This window comes from Melospiza melodia, chromosome 3, assembly GCF_035770615.1.
Source record: "Melospiza melodia melodia isolate bMelMel2 chromosome 3, bMelMel2.pri, whole genome shotgun sequence".
Taxonomy (NCBI): Eukaryota; Metazoa; Chordata; class Aves; order Passeriformes; family Passerellidae; genus Melospiza; species Melospiza melodia.
Genome location: NC_086196.1, coordinates 3223396 through 3249662, shown reverse-complemented (window position 1 = coordinate 3249662; position 26267 = coordinate 3223396). Strand labels below are relative to the sequence as shown.

Below are 26267 nucleotides of genomic sequence, written 5' to 3'. Positions count from 1 at the left end.
TCTGACACTGGACATACAAGAAACGTGTGCCTTCTGGAGCAGAAGATGAACTCTCTTGGAATACTTCTGCATGGGGTTTTCATAAAACTTGAATCATAACACCACCCTTCTATCTTACTGCCTCTTTACCCTTCAACCGTTCTCTCCTTATGGAAGTCAAATGCCTGATTTAATTCTATTTCTCTAATGCCCTAATGGGTCTGGCCGAGAAGGAGTTCATTTTGTCCACAGCATCCCTCATGGTGCTGTGCTGTGCAATGGTGGCCACAAAGGTGTTGATAACACACCAGTGCTTTGGGTATTGCTGAGCAGAGCTCCCTGCAACATCAAGGCTCTCTCTCCAAATCCCTGCCTTTTCCTGCAAGCTAGGGCCAGGCAAGACCTCAGGTGGACACACAAATTCAGGCTAGGTGGAGAAGGGATTGAGAGCAGCGCTGCAGAGAAGGACTTGTTCATGTTGATAGATGAGAAACTTAACATGACCTGGCAATGTGCACTTCCAGCCCAGAAAGCCAACTGCACCCTGGGCTGCATCAAAAGCAGTGTGGCCAGCAGGGCAAGGGATGCAATTCTCCCCCTCCACTGCACTCTCCTGAGACTCCACCTGTGTCCAGCTCCAGGGCCCCCAACATAGGAAGGACATGGATCTGGTGGACCAAGTCCAGCAGAGGGCCATGAAGATGATCAGACAACTGGAGCACCTCTCTCATGAAGACAGACTGAGAGAGCTGGGTTTGCTCAGCCCAGAGAAGAGAAGGCTCTGGAGAGACCTTAGAGCAGCCTTCAAGCACCTCAAAGGGGCTTAGGAGAGAGCTGGAGAGGTGCTTTCCACAAGGGGCTGTAATGGCAGGACAAGAGGGAATGGCTTCAAACTGGAACTAGGTTTATTAGGATAAAATTCCTTATTTTGAAGGTGGTGAGGCACTGAGATAGGCTGCTCAGAGAAGGTGTGGATACCTCCTCCCTACAGGTGTTCAAGGCCAGGGTGGATGGGGCTTTGAGCCACCTCATCTAGTGGAAGGAAGTGCCCCTGCCCATGACATGGGGATTGGAACTAGATTACCTTTGAGACACAACCATTCTATGGTTCTATGACATAGCCAGGGCTATGAAACTAAGGGATATTCTCATTCCCTAAACTGAAAGGGATATTCCATACCATAAGATGTCTGCTCAGCAATAAAAGCTAAAGAAAAGGAGAGGAAGTTTCATTATTGTGACATTCGTCTTCCAAACTGAAGTGTACTGAAGTCCTGCTTGCCGGGAATGTGTGGGACAACACATACTGACAGAAAGCAGAGAATAAATATTCTGTTTTACTTTGCTTCCACACATGGCCTTTCCTTTTGCTTTATTAAACTGCCTTTATATTGACCCATGAGCTTTCTCCTATCTTATTTTCTTGATTGTTTTCCCTGTCCTGCTTAAGAGGGGAGTGATGGAGCAGCTTGGTGGGCACCTGGCATTCATCCACTGTCAACTCACCACAAATGCCTTCACATGGAGGGCTTTATCCTTCAGAAAAAAATTTTCAGGATGGACATATTATTGTTTTAAATGTGTCCAACTGTTATCTAATAATAATGATATATTTAGAGAAAGGATTTTCTAAAATAATGATCACTTATAAGAAAAGTACTTCCAAAAAAAGATGCAATTAATGTAAAACTGGGAAAAAATACTTACCTTTAATCCCTGGGTACCAGGAATGCCTGGGTATCCTGGTTCACCTGGAGCCCCTGGTAGTCCTAGATCTCCCTGAGTAATACAATAGCTTTGTGTCAGTGATGTGCTGTGTATAAAAACACACACTGCATGTTTCTCAAGGCCACATGATACACTTTGGCTATGATATTTTCAAATTTTACAGCTGAAGATGATTCAAATGTCTGAAGGAGTTTTGAAGAGATGGTGAATATAGAGAAGCCACATTCAGTATCTATTTTTATTCTCTTTTAATACAGTTGATGTTTCAAAATTACACAAAAAAAACTACCTCAAGTAACAACGCTTGCAGGTTTGAACTTAATGAGTATCTGATTTTCACAGCTTAAAATCTAGTATAAAATTAGTAAGAGTAAGTCATCAAAGGGATTCTGATGCAATTAGATGTTAACTAATATCTTGCTGTGAAACCAACTGTCTTTTAATTAACATGGGGAAATAAGGGAAAATTAGTACATCAAGAAGAAGTAAATTAATCCCTTCTTTAACTAGAACACTGCCAGAATCATATTTACCTTGGCTCCTGATGATCCTGGTTTCCCCTGGATTCCCGGTTCACCTTTATCACCCTAAATAACAATGTGGGGGATACATCATTATGTTTTGTCACATGTGGTATGTCTAGCAAACATGAACAGACACTGCTGAGAAACTGACTCTTAAAATGGGCCCAGGTAGTGACTGAAAGGCTGAAGGTCTTCTCCATTACAAGAAGCCTGAAGGTTTAACTTTCTCTCAGGAAAGTTACTGATGATAAAATCAGTGCCAGCTTCTGCACACCTGTCCCATCTCCACCTGCCTCATTTGCCTCACACAGTCACACCAAGGACCTCACATTTCCATCATCTTATTTAATTGTCTAAGTCAGAATACTTATTTATGTTCTGGCTTTTATCACAGCCTATGGAATTAGACATATACTCAGCAAGAGGATTTGCATTAATCTAAGAATTACTGACTACATCATGATGGACTTCTGTAAGAATGAGCTTATTAAGAGCAATTCTCTAAGAAGCAGCTTATATTCTAAGTGAGATAAATATACAGAATAAAAGCATTTTTCACAGAAAAAATGCAACTAATTAATTTTTAGTTGTATCAAGGGTATTCAAGCTTATTGACCATAGAAAACATGAATACTTTAAAAAATGATACTGTCAGTATACAATCATAAATAAATGCATATGCACTTTTGGATGTAGATTAATGTATGGGGGAAAGGGATCTAAATGTAAATGCTAAGTTAGGGAAATGGATTTTGTATTCCTAAATATTCTCTAGGACATACAATTCAATACTTACTCACAATTTAATCCAAAACTCATTTTGGATTAAATAAAGAAGTTACACTAACCAATCTGAATTTGTGGTATTTATTTTAGCTTTTGAGAACATTGGTAAAATTAGCTCTTGCTGTAGCTGCAGTGCAATCAATAAAGTTACATCTGAAATAAGTTTGGCTCCTTGGGTGGAAGAAACAGCACGTCACATTATTGAACACAATTAAAATATAAATAAATGTAACATGGGAAAGTTCAGATGTATATAGAGAATTATCTGGTTTCCAGCATTGCAGAATATTTTCCAGGACTGTAAAGCTGAAACAAAGTCTGACAATTTCCACAACTGCTAAAAACCTCACGGGATGACAGGCACCATTTACTGAGTTATATTAACCTCTCTTGAGCCTGAACTATCATAAAAGGTAACACATACAGCTGCTCACCAATATTCAATACACAAAAAATGAGCTGCAAAATCTTGGCACTGCCCAGATCAAAGCTGCATACAAAGCAGTCATTTATCAAGGACACAAGCAAATTAAGTCAAACACTTACCTTAGGCCCAGGAGCTCCAGGTAGACCAAGTGAACCTTCAGGTCCCATCAAACCCTATTTATTTATGAAAAAAGAGAGATGTTTCTGTACTAAAACAGAGGAATAATGATCTTGGTATTGTGTTAGTAGTATCATTATTCTATTTCTTTAGTGAATTAAACAGTAAATGACATGTCTTTTATCTTATTACTATACAGGCTACAGTTTTGATACAGCACAGTGGATTATTTAGACCTTCTATGGTCTGAATGACCACAGTACACCTTCTAATAAAGGGCTACTGTGCAATAGAAAAAAATCATGCAGGAGAAATGAACAGGCTGTCATGGAATACTCATGAGAGAAAAATTCTTCAACTCAAGACCCAGTCTGTAATGCATCCTTAGTCATAACTGAAAGTGACACAAAAGTTTCTTGTGCTCTGTTTAGGGTTTCCAAAATCAAGAGAAGTATTTGTGGCATTTCATAATTCTCTGTCTCCTTTCTCTCTCACAATGGGTCAAGTTATGACAACCTTGAAGGGACTGTGTGTCCCTCTAAGGTTGTCATAACTTGACCCATTGTGCAAATTTTGTGGAGATTTATCAGGAGCAATTAACTTTTGGGGCCACACCTTTGTATCTTCTGCAAAATCTGCAGAGTTAAACTACTCATTCAAGAACTCAATAGCTTCTGCCATTTCAGATCATGACACTTCAGCACATGTACAAAGCCAAAACAACCTCTTGGACTCCACAAATGGAATCACGTTCATAAAGGCATGCTCCCTACCTAAAATAAGAGCTAAAAAGTATTAAATCATCAAAGGGCTGACTTCCTTAATTTCTGTTTAAAGCCAGTCTCAAGTATACTTTAGAAAAGAAATCCTTCTTTGAAATCATACTTTCCAGGAAGGAATTCCCATTAATCACATTTTCCACATCTGGTGTTAACAATTCTTTATTTCACTACTTCATCTCACTTCACTTTTAGTCTAGAACTGCACCCATCAATAAAATCAATATATTATTATTGTTATACTTGGACTTGCTTAAATATTGTTAAATATAATCTGCAATAAGAGCAGCATAAAATAAGGCATAATGATACAAACAATTAAGGCCTAGAAATCTAACTTGTCAGAGATGAAATTTTATCAATTATTCCAACTGATAATATTTTCAAAATTCACTGTTATTACTGTTATTTAATCTTTGCTTTCATATAAATTAAAAAATTACCTTCTATTTAGTAATACATGTTAGGAACAATTCACTCCCACGACATGATCTCAGACTTCTTCCAAAAATCACGTTTAATCAAAACCAGATATAATTTCTCATACAAGTAACAATGCAGCTTTGCAAAAAAAAAAATTAAACTTTATCTGTTTAAAACTAAATTAAAACTTAAAGGGTGTCTTTGTTTCCACAATAGAAGAGAAAATTCAGAATACCTAGAGCAAGAAGTAATTCTCTGTAGCCATTGTTTTCAGAATTTCATCAGTTTTCTGGTATTTCACCTGTGCTTTATTACTAACCAAAGATTAATACAAATTAACCACAGATTAACTCATGTTTCTTGCCTGCTTTATGATAAGAAAATACTGGTTACCCAAACTTTCCATCAATAAATATAGCAACTTATTCTTTAGGCCACAGACACTCTACCACCATACTAGATCATTTCTAGTGAAATCCACATCAGTCTTTGGGCTACAGAAGTGGCATATGCTCACCAAAAATGTCCCTCATTTGTTTTATCTTATACAAAGCAGAAATAATATAGGTACAGAATAGCTTCTATTTTTTATTTTTTTTAAGTTAAATCAGCTATGTATCCACATTGACCAGCAAACACACACCAGAGAAGGCAAATGAGAAAATACATTTAGTATAATTAAAGGTCAAGAATACATCTGCAGGAAAAGGAGAAATAAAGTCCATTTTTCCTGGTTTCCTTTCTTACACTTTCATTACTAGGCCATATTTGACTTGTTTTGTTTAAATAATTACATGGAAACTACTAAATGAAATCAGCACACTGCAAGAAGGAAACTTTCAGATGCAATATAGGAAAAGCTTATGAACATAATCTAAAAACTATAAAAAATTAGAGGAGAAGAGAATGTCCTGAACAAAAATGTACAACAAGAACATAAAATATAGCATTGTTATCCTACTTTGCAGAGCTGACAGTATATGTCAGGTAAATTAATAAATTGCTGATGTTGGCAATGCAATAAGGATAGTGATTACTGAAGAAGAGCTTGTTACTGAAAAACTTTCCCAAGCTATTAATAGACCATCCACAAGCTTTCCATCTGTGTTTTCTGGAACAAACATATTCAGTGTGACTAATACAAGGAAAATCCCACTATCTTTCTGGTTTAAATTCCCTAATGCCATATAATATATTCACATATTCCATGCTTCAATCTCCTACTTAATTTATCAGGTGACAAAAAAAATACATTAAATGAATTGACAGGAAGGAGAAATAAATTATTTTCAAGTGTATCATGAACCAGATGTTATTTATCTAAATAAAAATTTGAAGAAAATATGGTAGGTGAGTTAAATCATTATGAGCACTTTGGAATCCCACAAGGCTTTATTGGAGTTGATGATATAGCCTTCCCTCTAGCATTTTGCTCAAATTTGCTCAGAAAGAAATGGAGAAAGAAATTCCAGTAACAGGCAATAAAAATAGTTAGGAGCCACAGGTGAGAGAGCAAATGTTTATGTGTTAACTAAGAGTAGGGAAATTTAAACTTCCAGGTCAGGCAATGTTTCATCCAAATTTGTTCTGGACAACTACAATAACTGATTGTCAATGAGATCTACTTTTTTCCAGAGATCTTTAGAAGGTAGCTGGAAAAGTCCTCAAAGTTCATGAAAAGAAAATTAACCAGTGTACTCTATATAAAAAAGGTATTCTGACAGCTGTAATGTAGTGATTGTGCCTGTGGTAGTCAGGAAAGGAGGAGATGCTGTTTGGATACCAGGTAAGTATACTGTGTAGGAAATTCAAAATGTACTGGATGACAGAGTAGCCCAGAGATTTTAAAATTCCAAACTAATTACAGTTTCTGTCTCCAACAAAAACTATGAAGGGAAGGGAAGGGAAGGGAAGGGAAGGGAAGGGAAGGGAAGGGAAGGGAAGGGAAGGGAAGGGAAGGGAAGGGAAGGGAAGGGAAGGGAAGGGAAGGGAAGGGAAGGGAAGGGAAGGGAAGGGAAGGGAAGGGAAGGGAAGGGAAGGGAAGGGAAGGGAAGGGAAGGGAAGGGAAGGGAAGGGAAGGGAAGGGAAGGGAAGGGAAGGGATACCATGAGGAACACCCCAGCACACCAGTGTGTAAATGATGCTTAGGTTAGCAGCTACTTTCATACCCAGATGGCTGATTTGGCATGCAGTGACATGTAATTACACAGGACTGCAATACCAAGGTGGTCAAACATACGTGTTGCTAACCTCCATCCAAACAAGGATTCTCTTCAGAACAGGGAATACTGCAGTGGGATGTAAGCCCAAGTAATTTTGGTTTCAGGTCTGACCATGCACACTCTAGAGGATGATAACCTTAGCTAGGATGTTAAAGAGATTCATCAAGAAAGACAGAGGATTAAAAGGTCCACATGGACATCCTTGGCATCCTCTTCCTTCAAGGCTCCTCTCATGCAATCAAGTGAGGCACAACCCACTGTAACACCCCTGCAGTCCCTGAAAGTAGGAAAGAATGGTCCCTGAAAAGATTATTCCTGTCAAGCAAGGAAAAGTAGCTACTAAGATGGCCTTAATGTGACAGTACTCACGACTGAGAAGCAAATATCAAGGCCCTTTTAGAGAACCACTGAGTATTCTGTATTTGTCCTTGTAAATATGTACTACTTCCACTTTTAACACTGCAAAGGGACATCAGAACATCAGAACCCCCTTTGTCTACCAAAATGGATGAAATCCAGCCTGACTACTGTATGTCAAGAAGTTCACTGATGAAGATTTTCATAGGGAAAGACCTCAAAAAATGACAGGAGAGATCAATCGTGAGACAAGCAAGATATTAAACTGAAAAATACAATCTTTTAACAACTATCAGAATCCAAGAACCTATAAAAACATAAACTCACCTCTTGTCAAAATATTCAGAGGCTTGAATTAATGGCAAAGGTAACAAAGAAACAACCGTGCACAGCTTTCAGTCAGAATTTCCATGCTGCAAATATGTCATTGAGCTAAAAACTTACATTTACCACAGACTTGTCTTCCAACCTGCAAATGCTAGTTTGCTCCTGTATTTACCATTGCATGTTTGTCTATGACAAGCATAGAATGGCCACACCACAGTTATTTGTTCATAATAACACAATTTTGAAACTTACAGTATCTCCTGGTGACCCTTTTGCTCCTGGTTGACCTGGCGGTCCAATTTCACCCTGTATTTTTTACATAAAGAGAAAAATTCTATGACTAATGTATGTATACTTAACGTTTTTAATATATTCTTTAACTATGCAGATTTAATTAGTTAAGATTGTTTCTCAATGTATTAGGAAATTAGCATGGTTCCTTTTAAACCATTCTTTCTGGAGTAGTTAAAGTAAAACCTAATAGGAGATTTTTAAATGTGCCATGAATTGTCTCCATTCTTTTGCAGCATGATTTGATGTTATAAAACCCCACTATGAAAACTCTTCTCTAAGCCTGAACCCTTAGTTTGGAATGGGTATATATAGTATAGGTTTTAACTGTGTTTTGAACAACTAATAGTACCTTTTGTCCTTTTGCTCCTTGATTTCCAGGAATTCCAGGAATTCCCTGAGAAGGAAAAAGAAAACCTTTTAAATATAGGGAATAATTTCACCAGAAATTTTTTAGCATTTGCCTAAAAGATTTGGGTTCAAAATATGGGCAGGGACAAATAAAACAAAACAGAACACAACACAACAAAACAAACAACAACAAAAAAATATATACAAAAAAACAACAACAGCAAAAAATCTCAAGAATAAAAAATCCCTCAAAGGACCAAAAACACATAGGAGAAAGAGCTTCAGCTGGAAACATTCAGACTACTGTAGAGGTATGGTGAAACACTAATGTTGAACTGTTCCCCACTGCTTTTGTTGCAGTAGCCCATGTCTACTGCTCAGTAGGCTCATGTGCTCTTGCTTGCCCCAAAACCCTGACTGACACGTGGAAAGGAACCCCTTTACATTATCCATAAGATTTCCCACATAAATTAAAGCAAAAGCCCTGGTCAACAGGACCATCAGCATCACAGATCATATTATCTAAAATACAGTGACTTTAAAGAGATAGATACAGTTTTCCTTTATGTACACTAGCTTCCACCTTCATAAATACTTGAAGATTTCTGCCATTTCCTCAGCATCATGCTCATTCAGCTCTACAGTATATCTCACATTTTTCTAACAGTGATAATTTAATTGAATGTGATTCAGGTTAAAACAGACCTTTGTATATGCTTAATGCAGAAGTCTATATTCAGTTAGTCGATTTTTTCTCTCAAGCAAAAACTATTCATTCAAATTTTTTGGACAGACAATGTCCTACTTGTACCATAGCTAATCTGCAGCAAGAATTTGGCTTACAGGCTTTACATTTTAATCTAATATTAAAAATAACATGTTGCAGTGAAGACAAGACAACTGTTCTAGACACCACTGAAACAAATGTATTCTATGGGAAAACATAACATGAATGTAACAGCCATACCCTAATAGTTTCCATATGAATACATCTGTGCAAAAGATAGTCCCATTGTTTTGCAGTTTACACCCACTTTTAGTAAATAATGATCCCACAAAGTAGAAACAGTACATTGGTCAATGGCAAATGAGTTAACAATTACATCCTGAGCATTTTACAGACCATTAAAAATCTGATGTACCTATCATTAAAGGAAGAGATCAATTAATGCAATAAAAATAACTTCAAAATAATGCCTCATATTGAGACTTCCAATCACATTATGTTATGTAACTCTTCTTTTGTCAAAAAAAAGTCTTAGATCTTTTGCACAAATAAAGAGATGGGAAATAGGGCATGTTTGCCACCACATTTAGGAATATCCAGACCTATCGGTGAGTTCTGAATATAATTATTTAATATAATTATAATATTTAATAATGTAGAGGGTTTTTTGTGTAGCTGTAAAATATAAAACCAAATTATGAGTGTCTGTACCTGTAATATAAACCAGAATTTAATATATGCTAAAAACATCCCACTAGGTAGCAACCTTCTTATCCTGAATGTACTAGAGACTTCCAGTTACATTTCTGGGCAATTTAGAGGGCTCAGAGAAGACAGTTCCCCACACTTATCCAACCCAACAAATGATTTACCATGATATGAGCATGCCTAGAAGAAACACAATGTCCTGCTGAGCTGTGTTGATCTTTCTTGGTTAAAATAAATTGCTGGTACACAACATTTAATTTTATATGAGTGATAAAGAAAGATGAAACTCCAAGAACAATAACTGTAAAACTAAGTCATATTTCCTTTCTTTCCCCCCCTCCCTTTTTTTCCTTTTCTGACTGATTCTGCACTACTGAGGTATGTGGAAATTAGACACTTATGTCAGTGAGAGCTGGTCTAAACCCTTAAAATTCTCTTATGGTTCATTAACATTTACTCAGCTAAAAATGAATAATTCACTTATGCTGATTTGAGTGATTTTCAGAGTGCATGAGGTAGAGATTTTCAGTTACTCTCCAAATGTAGACTGGCACAAAAGGAGAATGAAGGGGCTAATTTGATCATAAAGAATGAGTACTTCGCACGAGTTATTTTTTTGTGTAGCTTCTATGGTTAAGTAATTACAAGGACTGATTTCTGTAGGATCGGCTCCATAAAACCTAAAAAATTAAAACTGATTGTTTTGTGATTATCTGTCCCAATCTATTACTTCCATTTACATGGATAATCTCTGATTATGCCAATTAGAATTATTTGCACTTTCTCAGAAGATGAGGTTAAAAGGTAGTTTAGATATCAAGAGTTTCTTATCTAACTTCTAAATCAAAAGCCAAATCAAGCTTTGGAAATGCATCTTGTTCCCAAACAGAGATTTCATTCACAATACAAATCCTTAGGATGTGATCATCTTTTTTTTTTTTTTTTTAAGTTCCATAGACATTTTGAATAGGAAGTTATATTTAACAAGATGACATAACATTAAGCTGTCAAATAAACCTTACTTTAATTATCAAAAAATGCATTCTAACTTTAAAATATGAGCAAAGCAACTAGTTTTACTCTATTTGTAAGACAAAAAATTATTTTTTGAAGAGTACATTGCAACTAAAATTATAACAAATGCCTGTGTTTAATCAAAACTTAATATGAAACACATTTATCATGCAATTTTTCTGCCACTAAGGGAAAAACAATGTTTGGAACTGCTACAAATGGGAAAACTGCCACCCACTGGGAGTAATAGAATCAATGCTGTGGAATAGTTCATGATTCACTGGCCTATAGAAAAATAAACCCTGCCTTTGGGGATGTTCTTTGCAAAGCTATCGAGCACATTTTGTTTATATAAAATATGAAAAGGAGTTGTAATTCTAAAGTTTCTTTTTTCTTGCCTTTACAGAAAATGTATGTTAAATGGTTTGTATATATCACATATGCAGATACAATAGCAATAGAAAGTAGCATTACATTTCTAGCCAGAATATCTGAAAATCAAACAATGTACTGTCCTTTACTGATTTCTATCCTTGTGTGAGTTGGAGGATTTCTATACTTTAAATCGGTTAATGTGTTCCCCTTTTTTCTTTTACATCAAACTTCATGAAAGGTTTATTCAGTATTTCTTCATATTTAAAAATTAAGTGCAAGTACTGCCTCAGTTCTTTCAACATCATCAATCTGACTTCATCAATTACCTTCACTTCATTCCAATGCCTGCCTCCTTTTTTTTTGAAATTTTCCATTAAATGAGAAGTCTTCCCTTACCCCATAAATGCCTGTAATATTATTCATTATTTTAGCCTTTATCAGCAAGTGCAATAATCACATGAAATGTAAAGCCAGCAAGATAGTCTGGCAAATCTAATTCTTTGGTTTAAAGTCATGCTTATTCTAAAAATTCTCAACTGCAGTTTTATCACACACAGCTGAGTTTGTGCCTAAAAACGAATGTCATTGTGTACCTGTCTGGCAGCTAACTAAGATTTTTGGAGATGGGGTAAGGACTGCTGTCCTTATTCTTTATTCAGCCTCTGTTACTTGTTTAATCTTTTATCTTCTACCCTATCTTAACTATGAGTACCCAGAAGTCTGTCAGCTTTTTAAAGCCTGATGAGGCCTGGGGAGGCTTTGCAGGGTAACCCCAGGACCCAAAGTGACGCTTCAATGCCATGTAGATAACTGAAATAATCTCTAGCGTCACTGATGGTGCTGTGGGATAGCAGATCTACCCTTTGAAAAAGATGCCACTGTGCTCTGAAAGCTGTGCAGATGCTGCAGCTGTCCTCACACACCTCCAATGGCCCTTGGTGGCCGTGCCCAGGCAGCCACACCCCACACACCTCGGTACCTCCTTCTCACATTGCCAAACGAAGCTCATCTCAGTATGCAACCAAACCCCTGGATGCCGTCCTCCTCAGCTGCAGCCTGCACAGCTGCGACTTCAGAACACCCATTAATTTGTTTCTGTTGGGATGATGAACTTCAATTATGGCAGTTATAAAATTTTTGTATTAATATTCTATTTTATTCCAGTTTCAACAATTTAAATAAATCTTCCACTCTTTGGTAATATCTGGCAGATAGAATGGATTTAACCGTAATAGAATGGAACTCTAAGAACTGAACTGTAAGAGGAAAATGTTTTCACAATCCCTGGAAAAATTTTCCTGTAGTTTGCATTAATCATGAGGTGTCTATTTTTGTTTTGGATTATATTAAACAGATGGACTTTCTTCCATGCAGCCTCACAAAAAAATCCTTTAAGGAAATTGCCTGGGGCCTCATATACAGTTTAACTAAATGTAAGCATTTCTACTTAAGACACAAGCTACACTTCTCAAAGTATTTCCTGCTTTTTGCAGCTAGTACCAGGATTATTTGCATCTCCCTCATGGTTAATTTTATGCTTGCAAACAGCAGAAGAAACCACGCAGAAGACCTTTCTTAAGAACAAAACAAAACCTATTTTAGTCTTAAAAGGAATACATATTAGGTAATTTTTATTCCTTATTTTCTGCTAATGTCTTTAATATTCCCCATTTCTTCAGGGCCTTGTAGGACAAGATACCCTGTTATGGAAAGTAGGAAGTTCTAGGCTACAGGAAACATATCTATAATCATAAAATTTTATCTCTTCTCTGGAAGATGTGAAATTATAGAGCATTTCCAAAAGCTATTTTGTTAAGAGCAAACTGCTTTGCAGTCAATTCCCCAGGCAGATGTAGAGAACTTTAGTATACTTGCCTTTATTATCTTATTTCCTTCTGATAAAAAGATGGTTTTTCTAGCATATATGAGTTCTCTGATTTATGTTTCAATCAAATGGTTCCTTCCACTCTGAAAAATCTGCAATGCTGAGATGACCCTAAAGGGTCTTACATAAATTACAGCAATAGAAAAAGACACACAAAAGATATCTATCTATGTATCCACATGTTCCCATGATGCCTCTAAACACCTGGAAAACTCAAACCTTCATGTATTACTGATCCTTATTTGAAAAAGCCTACTTGATGATACATGAGAGATTTACTGGAGACCCACAAAAAATGCAAGTCAACCCATAATTTGGATGAAAGTACAGCAATCAAAACACTTTTTAAAGGATTACAGCAAATCCTTGATAATCCTAATAGAACGAAAAGAGACAAACCAAATTTAGATAATGTATAAAAATGGAAAAGAAATTCAATGAAGCAGAATCTGCTACTACTGAGTAGTTGCAATTGATGAAAGCAAAAATAAAAAGGCTTCATACAAAGAAGCATTCCCAGAGACATAATGACTATCCACCAGACCAGCACAGCAGCTTTAAATTAAGTTCAGGAAAGGAAAAAGCATTACCAAGATCTCTGCAGTTATAAGACCACAGTTTTCAAACACTTTTTTGGCAAATCAGTTATTAGCAATAAAACACACATGTTAAATGTGGAACAGAGTGACCCCTATTGCATTGCCAACACCACGGACCTTGGAAAACTATAACCTAAAAGGTGAAAATACTGATAGAAAATGAAAACTATATATATCTTGTCAGTGGCTGAACCTGGGGCTACTCTTGTTTCTTGTAAAGAAGCCTCAAAAGAATACAAGCATCAGACTTGCCAAATCTTCATGGATCCAAAGAAGGGCAGACAAAATTGAACCATGATACCCTCCCCCTGCCTATAATGCTACCACCAGCCTTAGAGATTGTGATAACCAACATCTCATCTGTCAGAAATCCTACAAACATCTAAATGCTGACAAACCGACCCACATTTGACACTTAATCACACTGATACTCAGTCACAAGCCTTCAAAATGGTTTAAAATTTCTCCAGCACTTAAATTACAGGGAAACACTTATGAGGGTCACAGCACTTGAGCGCTCCCACACAGTAAGACAGGGCAGGCTGAGGGCAGCCAAGCCTCCCTGAAGGGCACTGACTGCTGCTCTGCTCCTTACACCCACCACATAAACACAGAGTTCTGTCCTTACAGGTCACACTGATGCAGCTGGATAGAGTTTTCAGCCACATCTCTTTCCCACAGTAAGGAACCACTCAGTTAAATTAGCAGGGAGTAAGTTTAACAATAAATTATGCACTCTTTTTTTTTCTCTTTTTTTTTTTTTTTTTTTTTTTTTTAAATATGGCGGATTCTGCGAAATTGGTCACAGAATGCAGCAGAAGAAAACAGTAAAACGGTGTTCCAAAAGGGATTGTAAAATTCCTACAGAATTGGTCCATTGCTGGCTATTAAGCAGGATGGGCCAGCCTGCATTTTTGGCTAAGAAAGTCCCAAAGCTCTGACAGAGGATCTGGCAGTAAATAACAGATAAAAAAAAAAAAAAACTTCTGTATGTTCCTATCCATTCCCAGAGAAAAAGTTCTGTGATAATTCCTTTAGTCCAAGTCTGTTTGGCAGCTGTTACCTGTACAAGAAATAGCTAAGAAAAATTGGAACAAAGGCTGGGACAAAACCCTTCCAGAGCAAAAAGAAAGAAAATCACACCTTGACTCACTCAGCAATCATAAAGGGCTAAATTTAACTACTAAAACTAACTACTAAAGCAAAAGTTAATTTGCACAATAAGAGGCAAAGGTTGCTTCTTAAAATGGTTTAATAATATTAAGAGAAACATTAGTTAAATCATGCAAATGGATTGAAATTCACTTTTATGGATCATGGTGTTTTGATTTGCTTTGTTTTGTTTTGTTATGGATCAGAAGCCAGACTCTATTCTGACAAAACTTTCCATAGCTTCAATTTGCAGTAATTTTAGTATGGAAGGATTAAAAAACCAAAACACTTTCTGTGCCACATTTTCCCAAATTTTCTAGCACTATCTTTACTTGAGTGTCTGAGACTTGAGTATCAGTTTCTCAATTTCACATTTAAAGCTGTTTGTGGACCAAATAATGCAGTGCTAATGATCAAGAAGGTCACACAGAAGAAACACAACAAGTAACTAATTACTCTGACAGCCCAACTACCACTTGAACATAAAAGTAACAAAGCAATCCTGCTACAAGTTGTTTGTTTTTGTCTTGTGTATTTTCTGCAGGGATTCAATTAATACAAATATCTACACTGTCTAAGACAAAACAAAAATGATCCCTTCTATGTGAGACATGTATTTAATGATGCGTTAAATGCAGATATCAGTTTCACTGTAGAAAAAAATCATATCGAAGGAATAGATTAAGTATAGACTTATACTTGACTGTATGAGTTGAAATGAAAACCATTCTGGGTAATTCTCAGAATGCAGCCTGCAGATTTGATGCCAGATACAGCATTTAGAGCTAGATACAGCCAGAGTGCTTTGAATCACCATCCTGACCATGGCTCTCAAGGAGGCTGTAACTCAGACCTTCTGAGGACTCAGGTACAACAATTTTTTTCTCTGGCTTCTCCCATGTTGAAGAAGGATGACTGGCTGGAAAACTGTCTACCCTGTTACTGCTCTCTTGAAGCTGGATCAGAGGAATGAAAGTCAAACATCCTTTTGGTAAACCCCTTTCTATTTGTGGTTAAGTCACTCACTACAAACATGTTGCAAAGCATAGAAAAGAACAGCAATGAGCAAATGAAATCAACTGAAATAATAAATATTTATGTCTGCTACATTCTAACTGAGTGTCTTCCTCATTCATACTCTACTCTCTATGTCTGGTTTCTAAGTATAGCAAATAGCTGGGGGAAGTTTCTGCTTGGTCTTCAGAGGCGCTGGAAAGTCCAGCAGATATTTATCTAAGTCATAAAATGTTAACAAGAAAATTGCATGGCAAGAATAAAAGGAAATGTTGTTCTTTTTAAAGAATAATCAGCACATGTGAAACAAGGATTACTTGAAGTATAAAGCAGGCACTAACAGGTCAGATGCCAGTGCAATACACAACACATACCAGTCCAAACATTCTCTTCAAGCCTTTTCTCTTCAAAAGCCTTTCTTAGCTGGATGAAATTAGCACATGCATTCAGGAATGCTCTAAATATTACTACTGACATCAGGTGGACCCAAAAGAATGCAAATGAGTCCTTCTTTAAATATCACCCCAAAGGAAGTGAATGTTGAGCACTTCAGGTATGCTTATTTTATTCCATTGTACTATTTAACTTCCATGATCTTTACTAGCTATTTTCAGCAAGTTGAAACAACTAGTTACAGGTACACACACACACACACACATTTTATTGCTTTAATTCTTTAATTTAGGCCAAATCAACAACCCCACTTTTCACTGATACTTCAGAATAAAGAAATTTCTGATAAAGAACACAGGATCAACTCACAGTTGTGTGGATTTGTCCATTCAACTTTTCAAAAATCTACATTTGATCAAGTCCAGTAATTTTTTAGAATGTCTTTTTCTCAGTCCAAGAAATAGTACATTAAGTAACATACTTGAAATGTATCAGTACATCATTTACTCAAAGCAACAAAAACAATTCACCAGGAATGGTTTTGAACGACAATCTGTTGTAGTAAACTGATGTTTTCCCATTTAAAACACATTGTCATATTACATATCTATAATGTTAAAATGCAAAAAAACCCAATTTCTATAGAAAAACCCACTGCAATACTAATACCAAGAAAATTTAGTTTCTGGTACTGAGAAAAAAGGTAGCGATGTTTCTAAGCATGCACATATCACAGTCTCTGCAAGTCCCTAACTGCACAAGCACTTAAATAGGCAAACATTTATTCATATTTTTGGGGAATATTACCATGAGAGAGTATATTGCAATGAATACAAATTCTTTTCACTCTTAGTTTCAACCCAGATCCCAGGACTCCCTCAAAGCCAAGCTGAAAACATGACAGCTAAAGGCTTGACCTGGACATCACCATTCCCTCAGGGGGAAAAAACAAAGGTAGAACAACAGGTGTCTTACCCTAGACAGAATAAGCTTATGCCAAAGCACCTCATCTGGCAATTAAAGCTCACACTCTAGTACAGATAACTATCGAGCCTAAAGTCTCTATGTGAGAATTTCTAAAAATACCCCAAATTATTTCAATGCATAGAAGGAATTGGACTGTTCTGAAGGGCCTGTGGGTTTGTGCAGAAACAGGTCTAGCTCATTGGAATCACTCATGGAGTACAAATAAGTCATCACTACCACCAACATTGTGCTTAGAGGTCAGTCACTGCACTCTTTAGTAAAGGTGCACCTTCGAGTGCTCACTGCAGGATGATTCTTTCAGAATCACACTGGTTTAATACTATTTTTCAGTTTATAAAATATTAACAAATTAAAGAGATATTTTAACAAAATGATAAACACTTTTTTATCAGAACACAGCTCATAAAGTCAGTAGAGATATTTTCGATATAACACGTTGGCTAGAGGTATTTCTATTTCTATGTTCATAAAACATCAACAGTAGGGGAGGAATGCAGGTGTCTAACCTCTATCAGCATAGGAACTAGTAAAAAAAGTGCCAGGGTAGCCATAAAAAGGACTATAGCATACAAGCAGAAAACAGGGTACTTTTGAGTACATTTACAACCACTTATAGCATATGCCTTTCATGTCCACAATGGGTTTACAACTAGAGCTCCTTTCATATTTCTTTACAACTTTAAAGAATTTCCCTTTGTTAACATTGCATTTATAAAACAGTCTCAGATGTTGGCAGGGATGCCACCTCTTCTCTACATGATTTTCCCAAAGTTTCAAATTTAAAATGGCATTAGCTGAACAAAATATAATAAAAAATAGTTTCCCATGTCTCTGTAGACAAAAAAAAAAGGATAAAAAAGATATTATAATTGTAGCAAATTACCATATTAATGTAAGTGTACTGTGGGAGGAAATAAATTTAAAAATTAGAAATCATGATGAACAGGCAGAAAGTGTGAATTAGCTGGGACAGAAATGTTAGCTTTACAACTTAGAAAAGCAGGCTTTATTTTCCAAGCTGCAATAGGTTAGTGGGTCCAAGTTTATTACAGCATTTATTGTGGCCCCAGTCCACACTGAATTCAATGGGAATCTTTCCATTGATTTAATACACTGTGGATTAGCAGCTATGCTGTCATGTCGTGTATCATCTTTGTCAACTGGGAATAATAAAGTAACTCAGATTAGCCTGCCTGAAGTTCTAGAAGTTTTAATTACCTGTTTCATTACAGCACTATTCTCATATTCATCTTCTTAACAGCAATTAACTCTTCTGTAATTATTGTGTGGAATGAATTTAGTTAAAATAACTTGTCAGCCAGAATGAAGATAACCTAGATTGGAAATAAAGTCTGCTCAAAATACATACAGAAAAACCTGCATTCAGTCTAAAAAACATGTTTGGACTTGCAGCACTGTGTAATTAACAAATGATTGCTGGGAGTATGGTGCAGTCAAAGCTGTCATCTCCCCCTTTCTCAAGTGAGAACAAAACTAACATCTGTTATGTAGCTCAAGCACTCAGAAAGTCAACAGCAAGACTCTGTCTACCTCTACAATTTAGATATTAGAAGAAGGAATAAAGAAACAATACCAAAAAGTACATTCAACTAACCAAACCTACTTGTAAAGAAATAATGATGCATGGCACACGCCTACAAAAATCATCACTTTCAGCTGATTATGAATAAAAAAATCCTCCCATCTAAATAAAAAATTATTTTTTTATTTACAGGTAAAACTCACAATTTTCAAAAAGAAATAGATATTCTTATGAGACCCACAAAATTTGCACAGAAAATGCTTGTATTTATATCTCTCATGACTATAACACTAACACCTTTGAAAAGCAGGCCACCAGAGCTCAGGTCCTACTATCATGGCATCTCAGACCAGTAGAAAAGCATGAATATCAGATCAGAAAGGAAAAAAAAAATTGATAGACTCACACCAACTACTTCGTTGAGTATCTTGATCACTTTTCTCTTGAAAACTGACAGGAAATAATTTCTTTATACACTACTTACAAGGAGAGTGCTATTTTATAGCAGGGCCTAATTTAAGGTGATGTAAAATCTGAAGGAATATATAGTGCTCTGTGGAGTATTTCCACAAACAACTCACACAATACATGAACTTTTGAGCACTGGAAATACAACAGGATCCTTATGCTTTAATGTATGAAGAGATTAAAAGTAGAAATTTAATAATCAGACTAGATAGATAAAAAAATAATGTAACACTTTCAGAAAAGATTTTTTTTCACAAGGCCTACTGTGCAGATATACAATAGAGGTTTTAAGTTTGCTTTTACCCTAAGTACTTCATAACTCAGTATGTAAATGCAAATACAACACACAAATGTTGAGTAAATGGCATCTTAGTACCTAAAATTGGTACAAATCAACATAACATCAACATCAGGAGCATCAAGAAAAACATTATGTGACATAGAGCGGAAAATATTAATAACAAAAAAACCCCAAACTTTGTCTGCATACTACTACCTTACTAGGTAAGGATTTTTCTTTCCTTTTTTCCTGTTTCTATCCATCTCAGCATAGCTATTAAATGCAGTAGAATTACATTAACTTTATATTTGCTTTCCAAGCACACAGGATATCTGGCTATATCAGTTTGTTTTCAGGATTTCTGCATTATGAAGACAATACAACTTCTGTTGTACTTTGTAGCATATTTTGAACATGTTTCAAAAAGAATTTTGCTACCATTGCCTAGCAGAAAGCACACTTTTTTTTTTTTCAGAGAATGCAATGATCTGGCATTCCTGATGCAGTATAATAGACAAACCAGGGTTATAGGTATAACAATGGGAGTCAGGTCAGAAGCTGAAGTCACGCTGTGCTGCTATCGCCGGCACAAATGAGGCCACATCTGAGGTCCTGCGATGTGACCTAAATATTGAGACAAAACTCCACCATTTTAAGTGTTTGCAGATGTATTTCTGAAAAATAAGAGCTCTGGAGAGTAAACATGAGCAGTTGCAAATGCTCAGACATATTACTTGTGGCAGGAGAGCATATGCTGAGCCTAGGAGAGTGCTATAAATGTCCTGCCAGCTTTACCCACAAGCACTCACTTCAGGGCTCCCATCTGCATAATTGCAAACACAAGGAGCTTCCACGGAAACCCAATTCTGAAAAACCTTACCTATGTTAAAAAGCACAGTCAGGCTGGAATTAGGCTCAAATAAATCTTGATTTATGCTATAGACATTTGGTCCCTAAAAACAATGCATTTACCAAAACAGCCTGTCATCAGTAAGATAGATGACTAGCCATTGAACTACTTAAGTGACAGCATGGCCTGGTTTTGTCAACAGGAAAATAACCTTGATTACTACCTTTACCAAATCTTAAATTATTCTGTCCATACTGTCACATGTTATTCTACAGAGTGGGTAGAACTGGGACAGTCTGGTTAACTGAAGTTCCAAATAGTATTACTGAGGGAAATCAAGCACATCTCTTGAAATTATTTATTTATCTCTACAACCTATTTTTTCTGTTTGTAACTTTGGGGACTAATAAGAGTAATAATACAACAGAAAGTATTCTGTCCAAAAAATAGCCACGCATCTTAAAGGCTGGAGGCAACGGGAGTTCAGTTCACCTATGCTCTCCATTCTAGGCAGTTGCTCCTTGGATGTCTCAACATGTACCCATTTCACAACCATGTTATTTTTATTTGCTAAAGCAAGAGTGATCATAAGATGTCTATTTTTTAAATCATCAACTTAACAAATTAAGCCATGTCTAACACTGATATGGCTGAATGAAAGAAATAAAGACTGTCTGCATGTCTGTTTGTGTGGGTGGGGTATCCACACAACCTGCTGAGCTGTCCCAGGGCCACAGCTGCATGTGGCTGGTTAATGATATAAAGACATCCAGTTCTAACTGCACCATCCAAGGCTTGTCTTGTGCTTAGGCAGCCTATTTGGCTGTGCCAGGGGGATGGCATAGCACAGTTCAATCCCTCTCTTCCACACTAGTGCCCTAAGTATAAGGGTGTCCCACCAGAGAAGTTTACACTGAATTCCACAGCAAGGGAGCCTAGAGGAGGCACTTACACATTATGTTTTAAATACACATTGGGGGAACAGCAGAAACAACACAAGCAGTAAGTTGCACAAGATATCACTTACAGTGCCCAAAATCCAGCTCACTTTCCAACAGGTGAAAGCCAATTACCCTCTACTTGAATAGAGGAGCCCATATATGTCACAGCTGAGGATAGCTTTCATTTTCCACAGCCCAAACACACATTTTCACCTCAACATTTCTGCAATGAGCTGCAGAAATGCTGCTTTTTGCTCCTCCTCCAGGCTCTAAATAGATGGGAGTGCTGTGTTGGTCATGCAGGATGGTGCTACATCAGCAATAGAGGCAGATGTGCAGGGATGATTCAGTGTCTTACATTGCCTAATGGTGACCTTGAGGCAATCTCGTGGTCAGCATGTAGCCTTACTACTCTTCAGAACCTTCACTGATTATAAATGAAGGATAAAATGCAATTTAGTTTACTCTATGATGATTAATGTTTTTTCTGGTTGTTTACATTTTGGAAGTCTCCCTCTATAGTGTTTTGCGGTGATTTAAAAAGACTTCTTAGTACTTTTAATGTCTGAAATCTACCACCTCATTTCCCTTTAAAGCAAAATTATGGGACTTCACTGATGGGTTTACATTACTGTTTAAAATGTTATATTGTGAATGTTATATTATATATGGAATTTATGTTAACTTTAAACCAAAATACATTTCAGTAGTAGATACAGTTCATACTTAACAAATGACATCACACTAGAAAGACAGCTGTTAAAGTATTAAATATTTAGTTTTCTTTAGGTCAGAAATGCCCTTTCTCTTCCATTTCTTAGATTAATTTTTTTAAAAATCACCATTAAAAATGATCAACTAACATTTATTTTTTAAAAATGAAAAGAGGCAAACCAAGGCAAAGGACAATAACAGAACTCACTTTTATCTCAACACATTCGTTAAGGTGTACCAACTTACAATAAACCAAAATCTTTTATTTTATGATATTTAATTAACATTCAGTCTTTCCTACATATGGAGACACCACAGACTGTAAAAGGTTAAAACATCTCACAGTTATTTGGGGCAGAAAAAGAGGAAAAAATAAAGCCAAGGGAGGAATTATGTGTGTTCTTCACTTAAGCCAGACAAGTGGGAAGAAAGTCTCTTGGGCATGATTTCTCAGTGTTTTGCAGTGTACTCAAAATGTTTGAGAATGTTTTGGTGAATATATAAAAAATTTAAATTAAAAACCTTCGGAATTTTTTCAGCTAGAATAGTTCTTTCCAACTCCTCTTTATCAAAACTTTGCATCACATTTCAGGTCCTGTAACTCAGACTACCTCCCATTACATCCAGCGCCACAAAATTTCAGACTGTGTGAAGCTGTATCCCTTCATCTTACTATTTGAAATGTAATTCAGAAGGCAATTCCTCTGTAAGGCAGTGCTCCACCAGCTGAGCTCTGCTTACTGCTCTTGGCCTGCAGAAGAATTGCTGATGCTTTGCTGACAGCTGGCTGTCTCTCAGCACTCAAAGCTGCTATCTTGGCTCATCTGCTCCAAGCAGCCTGCCAGCCTGGAAGGAAGCAAGGAGGAACAAAGGAGGACAAGGAGGAAACAAGGAAGGACAAAGCCTGGCTATCAGATATTAAGGGGAGGTAAAATGAGCTGCCCAAATGCTGGTAGAGGAACAATGTCTTTGGAAAGAAGCAAAGCAAAAATGAAGCAGCACAGCCCCCAGTGAAGCAAGAAGCACAGAGATGCAGATAATGTGGTGTAAGAAGATGCACGGAAGTAAAAGGCCACGAAAACTGGGCAAAGCAAAGGCAGTGGTACATAGTGAAAAAATAGACTTCACAAATGTGATTAACAAGTATTTAAAAGAAGATAAACCATGTAATCTCCTAGAAATGCGAAATGAGAGTCAAACCCATCCAGAGTCTTTCCTCAAGTAAGTAATTATTAATATCTAACTATACCACAACATCAGCAGGACAGAATTCAATAATGAGACAATTTTATACTGCAAATCTCTCAGTATATACAACAGAGATATGGTGAAGAATATTTTCCTTTAAGTCATCTTTGAATTCAAGGGCTTGTTCATTGCTTTTAACTAAATCAAATTTAAAGATGAACAGCAAAAAAAACCAAAGTATTTTTTAAAAAATGGACATATCAACCAATTTGAAACAACATAAATTAAACATGAAGCATAATAGCTATTAACTAAAAAAATAAAATAAAAAAGACAAAACCCAACAGAACAAACAATTCAGTACATAAGGATATGTCAGCAATTTAATCACTTACAGGCTCTCCTCGATGTCCTTCTAGGCCTGGAGATCCAGGCTGCCCAACTTCTCCCTTTAAATTAAAAAAAAGTCTTAATAAAAAAACTTTATTTTCACAATAAAAATTATTCTTTTAAATAGTAAATTATATTTTTAATCTAAGTAAAATTTCAAAGCAATATACATTGAGACTTCAATAAACAAACAGCTCTTAACAGTTTAATACGCAGCAAGAAATGTCATCAATCCAACATTCTCTCATGTTGTGTCTGACAGCTGTCAAACAGCTTGCAAAAAGAGATGAGGGAAAATTTTCTGTTCACTCAGAACAGCAATTTCTGGTGGAAAAAAATGCATAAAACAATAACAGACTGTTACTGTCTAATTGTTAGCATAAATAAGAGTATGAAAAAATCTTTCAAAGTACTTCAGAACACAGCAATACAAAAAATGATCAAACATTTATCAAAGTATGTATGATTTTGAAGTATTCTGAAAATCTGAATAATTCCAAAAATAAAAGCACATTAAAAAGGCAAAGATATAGATATAGATATAGATGGATATACACACACACATGTATAAAATAATCTGGCACTAATCAACTTAAAATTATAAGAGCTGAACTTCAAGGAACAATGGCTAGCATCTGGGTTTCCAGCCATGTTTTTTCCACATTCTTTCCCAAAATTAATATTGTAAAAACCAGGAAAGCTCCTACAGAAATTTCCTTCAAAGACAGCCTGTTTTTTACTGTTCTGAATTTGATTACAGACCCAAAATGAAGCAATGTTTTATAGCAAGCAGATGTTGAAGTCAGGCTAACAAAATGTTTGAATGAAAAATATGGCTTCTATTAACTATTGTATTATAAAATTAATAAAACCTAATGAGCACATCATAATTTTGGTACTGCAATAAGGAAAAAAGTCCAGAAAATGTATTTCAGCTTAAATGTACACACATTCACACAATATTCTGAATTCTCTGTATATTGCTTACAAGCATAAAACATATGAAAGTACTCTCCAAATTCATGCTTTAGCAACACAATGCTTCACTCTAAATTGCCACCAGTGACGGTTAAAATTTTATGTTAATGTTAACTGTGACTATTATCTGTCCACGTTATCAAATACCAGAGAAGAAAAAAATCTAATATCTATTTTTTTCCTATGTTCTGAAGTACCAGAGAAGAAATTTCTCCTCCAATTTAGCAATGATATCTGTGTATGTGTGTGCATATATACATATATATAGATACACACACACATATATATAAAATAAGAGATTTTATTTTTAATTTATTTCATTTGAAATAAATTCCTGGAGGTATCCAAGCTCATATCACAGATAACAGAAGTCTAGTGTGGACAATTGATGGAGGATTGATTCAGCTGACCAGACACCAGGAGTTGAATTCCACTGCTCAAATACAGACATTGGATCATATTTGAGTTACCCCATGGTATCTTGCTTCTCCCACTCCTGAAAGGCACTGGCTTTCCACAGGACTTGTGTCATGTTTTTCAGCTCCCTGAGGATGTTTTGGACACTAATGCATTTCAAATGCATCAGGGCCTTTTTATGTGCACAACTAAACTGAAATCTATGAGTCTGCCTTCTCTGAGCTGAGTTACTCTCCAGACTCCACTGGCATTACCCTGGATCCAGCCCATTGACAGACAGCTGCTGCCTGGAAGGTTTTAGGTCTTGTGTCATATGTCCCTGCTGCAGCAGATGTGACAGAGATGCCAGGTGCATCCCCAACTGCACTAGACAAGCATGGTCACAAAACAGAAGATCCAGATTTCCAAAAACAGCAATATGAATTTAAAATTCAAAATGCAGTCCAAATTTTGCATTTTTGAACACTGAAGTAACATTAATATTCAGCAGCCCTAGATAATTTCATTAGTATTAAAAAAACAAAAAAACTTCTAGGAACAAAGGTGCTGTTGAAAAACTTCTTTAGATCAATTCAATTGAGCATTTACATCACATATTATTAACATCTTTTCCCTGTGAACTTATAACTGATACTACAAGTCTATGTTTTCACAAATTAGAACAGTGCAAGCAACAACTTGTCAAATGAAACATCCAGTAAGCTCACAAACTGCAATACATTCTAGAAACACCAGGTCCTGTTGACTTTTTTACAGTAGACACATTCTTAGTTGACTTGAAAACTGTTCTATGTCAAATATGAACAGCACTGCATAGTAAAGAGAATAAGAAAACATACAAAAATATTAATCCAGTACCGAAGGTACTTTCCCCTAATTTTCCTGCAGCTCCTTTAAAAGCAATTACGTTCTCCAGTGTAAGCTTGTATATGAATCTCTTTAACACAATCAAAGGGTTAGAGAAACACAAGAGGATATCAGAGATAAAGCATAAACAATCTCTAGTGATCACTAATACACTCTTAATAAAAGCTTTTCTTTGCTCACTGAACAATTGAAAACAATGAAATCGGCTCATTGCTGCAGTAAACTTTCACAGCTCCCAGTAACAACATTATTTTGATTTCCAGTAACACTCCACAGAATAATCTCAGTATGTTTGCACCATGAGCAATGCTACTGAAGACTTTTAGCAAGGTATTAATATCCATTTCTACATACCTTGAATCCAGGACTGCCTGGTAATCCATCTTTCCCGTTTCTGCCAGGGTCTCCCTGTGGTAACATTTAAAAGCAATCAGCAGGTAAATTAACAAGAAAAGCTAATGAAAAA

General features: G+C 36.2%; 1 protein-coding gene across 1 annotated transcript in view; it reads right to left on the bottom strand.

Annotated features, from left to right (window-relative positions):
- The window catches only part of COL21A1 (collagen type XXI alpha 1 chain), a 90786-nt gene that overhangs the window by 11532 nt on the left and 52987 nt on the right, over nucleotides 1-26267 (bottom strand). The window contains exons 16-22 of the mRNA XM_063153406.1: nucleotides 26156-26209; nucleotides 23545-23598; nucleotides 8313-8357; nucleotides 7922-7975; nucleotides 3564-3617; nucleotides 2241-2294; nucleotides 1687-1758 (exon numbers count right to left, since the gene is read on the bottom strand). Of these exons, the coding sequence (XP_063009476.1) occupies nucleotides 1687-1758; nucleotides 2241-2294; nucleotides 3564-3617; nucleotides 7922-7975; nucleotides 8313-8357; nucleotides 23545-23598; nucleotides 26156-26209 (387 nt within the window). The remainder of the gene's footprint in view (nucleotides 1-1686; nucleotides 1759-2240; nucleotides 2295-3563; nucleotides 3618-7921; nucleotides 7976-8312; nucleotides 8358-23544; nucleotides 23599-26155; nucleotides 26210-26267) is intronic.